The sequence below is a fragment of the Neoarius graeffei genome, chromosome 8, assembly GCF_027579695.1.
Source record: "Neoarius graeffei isolate fNeoGra1 chromosome 8, fNeoGra1.pri, whole genome shotgun sequence".
NCBI lineage: Eukaryota > Metazoa > Chordata > Actinopteri > Siluriformes > Ariidae > Neoarius > Neoarius graeffei.
In genome coordinates this window covers 80,062,854-80,070,847 of record NC_083576.1, presented here as the reverse complement: position 1 = coordinate 80,070,847, position 7,994 = coordinate 80,062,854, and the positions used below count along the sequence as shown (strand labels likewise).

Here is a 7,994-nt window from a genome sequence, read left to right as displayed (position 1 = left end):
GCTCAGTCTTTAGAAGGTCTTGTATGGCAAGTGCTTGAGATAACTCAAGGCAGGTTTAAAAAAAAAAAAAGATTATTATTATTCAACAAAGAAAAAGCGTGAATGGAAGGAGTCAAGAGCGTCAGCACTTTGTTAGAAAAATGCTGCGTTTTTCTTCGAGAAAAAAGCAAATCTGGTGAGAAAACAACTATTTACTTTTTTTTCTTTCATGTAAGCGAAAACAATGATGTTGAAGTTAGTTCTGACGTCACTATAAATTGTTAAAAAGCTTGAAATGGTTAAAACGATCTGTAATTAGCCTTGATGAACTGCTGTAGTAAAAGTTTAATAGTCGCGACACTTTGAGACGTTCTGTTACAGGAGAAAAAAAAAAAATCCCACTTCTGAGTAGTAACTTGGATCATATCACACCATTATCTCAAGGATTATTTTCCTGTAGGTGTACAGTAAATATGCAGATGATTATCGAAAATTGCGCACTTTGATTGGTCGAAAAATTCAGACTATTTCTCGATAATCATCTCGAGCGACTCGGCAAAACGGCGTCCGGTCGCTTCGTCGCCGTAAGCGAGGAAGAATTACAAATGATGAAAGAAAATGCTGTTCCTAAAATCACTAAAGATGCGACGACGATTGTTCTAAAACTATTCAAAGGTAAGGCGGGGTTAGGATTTATTTTATCTGTTTCAAAACAAAATATTTTATGTGGCTCAGCGTAGATAAGTGACACGACTCTGCACATTCGCGTGTTGCTTTTAAAGTCGGAAAGAAATTTTTTGAAATACTTTATTATTTTGAAATGATCACTTGAGTATTCATACGGAAACAATTATCCTCCTCAGGCTCGGTGAATATCGGTGATTATTATCCATACAGGACGCTTTTTCGATGGAATAAAAACGTGTTCTATTCCCTTCTAGCGGGTTCCATTCATTTGGTTCGACAGCATGCGATATTGTTAGCGTATCGCTGATCCTACGTGTATTACGTCACTCTACCCGATGGAGAATGAGCGTTGAATAGGGTTTACGATATTGCATGGTTGTCAAGACAACATGACGTGACACACCGGAGACGTAAAACTTCAGCGCTAGTGAGCGACTGGGACAATTTGTAAACGAACATGGCCGCCAGGTTTGCTTCGCTTTGCTAAATACAAAAGATTTTGAGAGAATTTTGAAAGAGAAAGACGTGTTGAACACCTGAAAGGAATGTGTATGTATTATAATAATAATATTATCTGATATACCACTCAACGCCAGCTAATATTATTTAAATGATAACCGAGACGGGTGGCACGGTGGTGTAGTGGTTAGCGCTGTCGCCTCACAGCAAGAAGGTCCGGGTTCGAGTCCCGTGGCCGGCGAGGGCCTTTCTGTGCGGAGTTTGCATGTTCTCCCCGTGTCCGCGTGGGTTTCCTCTGGGACATGCAGGTTAGGTTAACTGGTGACTCTAAATTGAGCGTAGGTGTGAATGTGAGTGTGAATGGTTGTCTGTGTCTATGTGTCAGCCCTGTGATGACCTGGCGACTTGTCCAGGGTGTACCCCGCCTTTCGCCCGTAGTCAGCTGGGATAGGCTCCAGCTTGCCTGCGACCCTGTAGGACAGGATAAAGCGGTGAGAGATAATGAGATGAGATGAGATGAGATAACCGAGACAAAGTCGACCTATGAATGAGCAGAGTAGGGGTGTACAAACTTTTGACTGGTATTGTGTATATATATATATATATATATATATATATATATATATATATATATAAAGAAAGGCTTCCTTAAAGGGTTTGTGCATCATTTTATAAAGATGAAGCACTCAAAAATGTTTATTTAAACCGACACTACGCCTAAAACATGGACCGACAGCGCAGGTGTGTGGAATAAGAAATAAAATATAAATAAACAAAGTCGATTATTTTCCTGAAACACGTCTGAGACGCTCGGAAATTTTTTTTTTCTCTCATACCACAGCAACTCGACTTTGTCTCGGTTAATATTCACTTCGCCTTCAGCGAATAATTGTTAAATAACCGCATATCCTGAAGTGTTTTATTACTTATACATGATTTTTTTTTTGGTTTGTTTTCTCATTAAATGCTGAAATTTTTGTCAGTGTATACGCAAATCATAAACAGTACAGCACTGGACGCACTGGATCGAGCCCGGGGCGAAAAAATATTGAATATTCAAATTATATTCGAATATTCAAATTATATTCAATTCAGCTTTTGAATATTTGAATATAATTTAAAAAGTAGCAACATGTGTTTTATGAAACGCTCTGGAAACAAAGATGGAATATTTGCATCTCTTTTGCGACCATGAAACTGAGATCTCTCTCTCTCACACACACACGTTTATTTCTCTGCACTAATCTCTACACTTTTTATTGCATGTCTTTTTTTTTTTTTTTAATTTGGGTCTGTTCCTGCTGTAAAATGAAGCTTTGGTATTAGCTGCATAGGCGTCACTTAAAAAAGTACCTGGATGCTGATAATAGCTTTTCGGAACTGTTTTGCAAAGTAATGGCACCCTACTGTGTGTCCTATATCTCTGTATATCCGGGTGAAATTCCTCTCGAGCTCAGTAGGACTATTCGACTGTTTTCCCAGCTGCTGCTTTCAAAAACATTCCCCAAACAGCAGGGATATAAACAGGAGCTTCACTTTCACACCACAGAAAGCACTGAGAGCTCCTCGCACGTTCAGCGAGCGCGACATTGCGGCGTGTGCGCCGCCGTGACCGACTTCCATTCGGAGAAACGTGAGCCGAGCCGCCGAGAAACGACAGAGTAACATGAAGCGGCTGTAAGCGGAGCACGTTATAAACTCGAGTTCCTGAAGTCTATTTCTGTCATAAATAAGTAGCCCCTAACTCTAGAAATGCTTGGTAAGGTAAGGCTTGGTAATCAGAGTGCCATCTAAACCGTAAATCATAACCACTAATGATTTAGAAAACCCATAACTGCTTTACATGAATAAGTCAGTCATTTTAACATTCAGATGAGTCTGGGATGTGAACCGAGCCTCCATAGGTGGAATAATCTTATGAAAAATCACACTCGTATTCACAGCGCTGAGCAAAACACGCATGATTAAGCCATAAATCTAATTATTTACATATTTAAAAGATTAAACCTGAACTATAAGTTGTGTTTGGTGGAATTAAAAAAAAAAAAAATCATCAAGAACGTTTGTGCTATAGTCAGGTCGAGCTTCCTGCATCATTCTTAAAGGGGAAAAAAATTACTAACAATGTGTGTTTCAGTGCGAAAGCAAAACACCTTTACCGTTAATGTGCTAGTCCACCTGAAAAAGCCACGACTTGCATAACCTAGCGACTGTTAGCGCAACAACAACCTTTTTTAAAATAAATTTTAGTCATAAATAAGTTAAGGAAGAAAAATAGAATGCTGACGAACCAAGCGAGGTCATCTAAAGCACTGACTGAGCAGATCGTAAAACAGGAAATAGGCACCGAGCAGTGAACTAGCCATCGTGCCCCTATCGTCCCGTCTCGCGCTCGATTCGGGAAACGAATCACGGACATCTGTAAACTGTAACAGAGAATCATTTACAGTGGTCTTCGAACCCTGTCGCGCCGTGCTTTCTACAAAGCAGTCATTGGGATCTGACCCTAGCGGGGGCGCTCTGGAGGTCAGAGCTGGAGCGTATGCATAGCTGTTGTAGAAAAGAGAGAGAGAGAGAGAGAGAGAGAAGACGAGAGAAAGACAGGACGAGGTTCAGTATCTCATGGTGCTGGATGCCCTGAAGTAGGACAGGAACTTGAAGCACAGGCTGACCACGAAGTACCAGATGTTGCGCGCCATCTGCGAACGTGCGATGAAGACACGCCAGATCAGGATCACCAGGACGGTGTTGAAGGTGTAGCGGATGTTTCGCAACCTGGAGACATGAACGACAAACCGTGTATGATGACAATTTACATGTTGTACAGTACAGGAGTGAAATCATTGCTTACAGTGTCCTGCAAAAGTATTCATCCCCCTTGGTGTTTGTCCTGTTTTGTCGCATTACAAGCTGGAATTAAAATGGATTGTTGGGGGGTGAGCACCATTTGAGTTACCCAACATGCCTACAACTTTAACCCTCATCCTACCATGCTATTTTACACCTTAATCTTACCATGTGGGGTCCGTTTGGACCCCAATACTTTTCTTTAAAATTAAAGCTTATAAAGACAAAATCACCAGATAAGTTTTGTTCAGAACATCTTGTATTAATAACAGCAATACACTAAAGGGCCCAAGGCATAAAGAACACACTTAACCTTCATCCTACCAGCCAATTTTACATACACAAACTACCAGGCGGGGTCCGTATGGACCCCAGGAGGGAATACCTTGAAATCAATGCAGTAGGAACCAATTCAATGCAGCAAACAGACATAACTTTATTGAAGAACAAAATCCACTATGGCTGAATATCAATGATGTATTATAAATGCAATAACATTGCAATAACTAGCATACATGTAGCAAATTATAGCGCCACAAAAAAAATTGGCATTATATACATGATTTTTGCAGCTCATGCAGCTGTAAAACATTCTGGATTACAACTTAGGTCTTTTCTTACAGAATTTAAAACAAAAAAGTAATTGTAAAATAATTTAGGGCTTTTGTTTTGCAGCCTGTGCTTATTGCAGCAGTGGGGTCCACACGGACCCCAAGAAGGAATGCCTTGGTAGTTTCATTATGGAACATAAAAGAAATAAAAGAAGTTAACTTTCAGTGTGCTATTCAATTATAAAATGAAAGACAGATAAACTTTACTCTGGGGTCCGGTTGGACCCCAGTAACAAATTAATTATACCTTCACAATGCAAAAAGCTGATCTTCCGGTGCTTTAGTGTTTTAATTAAGACATAAATTCCGACAAATTCATAAAACGGTGAGGCAGTATGTCACATATTTTTAAAATGGCAAACAAACATATAGGTGCGGGGTCCAGATGGACCCTACTTGGTAGGATGAAGGTTAAAGGTGCACATTGTTGTTTTATTGTGACACAAACAATAATTAAGATGAGAAAAAAAAAGGTCAATACTCTGTACAGCCAGCTTTTGCTGCAATTACAGCTGCAAGTCTCTTGGGATACATCTCTATTAGCTTAGCACATCTAGCCACTGGGATGTTTGCCCATTCCTCAAGGCAAAACTGCTCCAACTCCTTCAAGTTAGATGGGTTGCGTTGGTGCATAATCTTCAAGTCATGCCACAGATTCTCAATTGGGTTGAGGTCTGGGCTTTGACGAGGCCATTCCAAGACATTTAAATGTTTCCCTTTAAACCACTCCAGTGTAGCTTTAGCAGTATGTTTAGCGTCATTGTCCTGCTGGAACGTGAACCTTCGTCCCAGTCTCAAACCTCTGGCCGACTCAAACAGGTTTTCCTCCAGAACTGCTCTTTATTTAATCCCATCCATCTTTCCTTCAGTCCTGACCAGCTTTCCTGTCCCTGCAGATGAAAAACATCCCCACAGCATCATGCTGCCACCACCATGCTTCACTGTAGGAATGGTGTGCTCAGAGCGTTGGGTTTGCGCCACACATGATGGCCAAAAAGATCAATTTTAGTCTCATCTGACCAGAGAATCTTCTTCCATGTGTTTGTGGAGTCTGCCACATACTGTTGGGCAAACTCCAAATGTGTTTTCTGAAGCAATGACTTTTTTTTCTGGCCACTCATTCCTCTGTAGAGTGTACGGCTTAAAGTGGTCCTATGGACAGATACTCCCATCTCCGCTGTGGATCTTTGCAGCTCCTTCAGTGTTATCTTTAGTGTCTTTGTTGCATCTCTGATTAATGCCCTCCTTGCCCGGTCTGTAAGTTTTGGTGGGCGGGGCCTTCTCTGGTCAGGTTTGTAGTGGTGCCATTTTGCTATAATGGATTTAATGGTGCTCCGTGGGATATTCAGAGTTTGGGATATGTTTTAATAACCCAACCCTGATCTATACTTCTCCACAACTTTGTCTCTGACCTGTTTGGAGGCTCTTTGGTTTTCATGCTGCTTGCTTAGTAGTGTTGCAGAGTCAGGGTCCTTCCAGAACAGGTTGATTTTATACAGACATCATGTGACAGATCATGTGACACGTTGATTGCATACAGGTGGATCTTAATCAACTAATTATGTGACTTATGAAGTGAATTGGTTGGACCAGCTCTTATTTAGGGGTTTCAGACGGAAGGGGGTGAATACTTATGCACACTCCAGATTTCTGTTTTTTTCCCCCATTTTAATTATTGTGTCACAATAAAAAAAAATAAATAAATTGCACCTTTAAAGTTGTAGGCATGTTGGGTAAATCAAATGGTGCTAACGCTCCAAAAATCCATTTTAATTCCAGCTTGTAATGCGACAAAACAGGACAAACACCAAGGGGGATGAATACTTTTGCAAGACACTGTATAAGGGAAAGGAAAAAAAAAAAAAAAGGGAAAACTGTTCCCCCCCCCCAACTACAACATGCTCATAAACAGGGCATTTTTGTATTTAATGTTTATATTTTAAGAAAAAAAAAAACCACTCCATTTTTTACTCCGTTCAATCTTTCCAAAGTGCCGTGTCACGGGAAGACACTCAGAGGAAACAGCTATCTGCCCTCTTCCTCATACATGAGCTCACGCGCACAGAGTATGCCCCTCCCACTCAGCGAGCACAGCGAATCTTGCTCTCTTGTAGTCTGGTTAACACCAGACCATATCACAAGTGAAATATGGTCTGGAATCCGCCTATTGAATTTCTCGTAGGGGAGGTGTGGTTTACGATTGTCAACGGCCATTTATTGGACGTTGCGAATGTCTATCATTTGGCGTATACGTAGCCCATGGCCAATCATGGCAGTTGTACCCGGTGACGTAGTTAGAGCGACGAAGAAGACGAAGAAAGACTGTAACGCCAAACGCTGTTCTTTTTTTTAAAACAAACTTTCGCTCTAAACTATTCAGAACAGCGTCTAAAGCTTGATCGAAAGTTTGGTTCGTATCGCTCGCCGCCATGTTAAATGTGATCCGTAAACAGTCCCAAATAAACTACAAGCTTCCGTTTGTCGAGTAGTACGCGTCACCGTCTTTCCACCCCTCCCCACTCTCTGATTGGCTCCCTAACTCAGGCGAGCCTTTAGACCATAGTTTCCATGCTGTCTTTTCAGATCGGAACGATTGTGCAAAGCAGCATGGGATTTCCCAGGCTAGCTCTCTTGAACTTCGAGACGCACAATAATCTTGTTGAGTGCCTTCATTTTTTAAACAATTACAGATACGACAGCTTTTTTTTTTCTTTTCTTTTTAATACAAGATGCGTGAATTTACAGATCGAGCTTCACCTGGATAAAACAAAACCACGCACCTCTTTCGCCTTTTTTCTAGTGTCACTTCTTGTTCAGTGAATTTTCCCCATGCATTTGTTTGGTACTGCTGAAAAAGCAGAAAAGAATAGTTTTCAGGGATCTAAACATAGCGGTGTGTTATATTCCAGCCCCGACAGCTTCAGAAGCAGCCGCTGTCCTGCAGATCCACCAATCAATTAGAGCGTCTATCAGATAACACTCGGCCTGAAATATGTGACGGCTCTGTTATGTACAGTTAGAGTTCACTCCGCGGCTGCTTTATAAAAGTAAAGTAACACGAGCTGGATCTAATAGACTGCTGTAGCTTTTAAAGTAAAGTAATGCGTCGCCCATAAAGCCTTGGCACTGTTCGGGAGTCGCTGATTAATAGACACTTGTCTTGTGCTGTACAGTGCCGTGTTTCTAATGAGTTGTCAAGGACGTAGGAGCTCATCTGGCCTGCCGTCAAAATAACCAAGACGACCAGAACATCGAACAGAACTGAAATGTGACAATGTGAGAGAGGCCCAACCTCCACGACTAACTGTTTACAACAGGAAACTCAAGAAAGGATTTCCTAAATTTTGTTCCCGATAGAAGATCGACCCAAACATCCATCAGAACTGAATTCGGATGATAAATGAGGGAAGA

At 41.2% G+C, this 7,994-nt stretch overlaps 1 protein-coding gene across 1 annotated transcript in view; it reads right to left on the bottom strand.

Annotated features, from left to right (window-relative positions):
• Nucleotides 1-1,600: 1,600 nt before the first annotated feature.
• The window catches only part of far1 (fatty acyl CoA reductase 1), a 94,985-nt gene continuing 88,591 nt past the window's right edge, over nt 1,601-7,994 (bottom strand). The window contains exon 12 of the mRNA XM_060928307.1: nt 1,601-3,900. Within this exon, the coding sequence (XP_060784290.1) occupies nt 3,738-3,900 (163 nt within the window). The 3' untranslated portion in view covers nt 1,601-3,737. The remainder of the gene's footprint in view (nt 3,901-7,994) is intronic.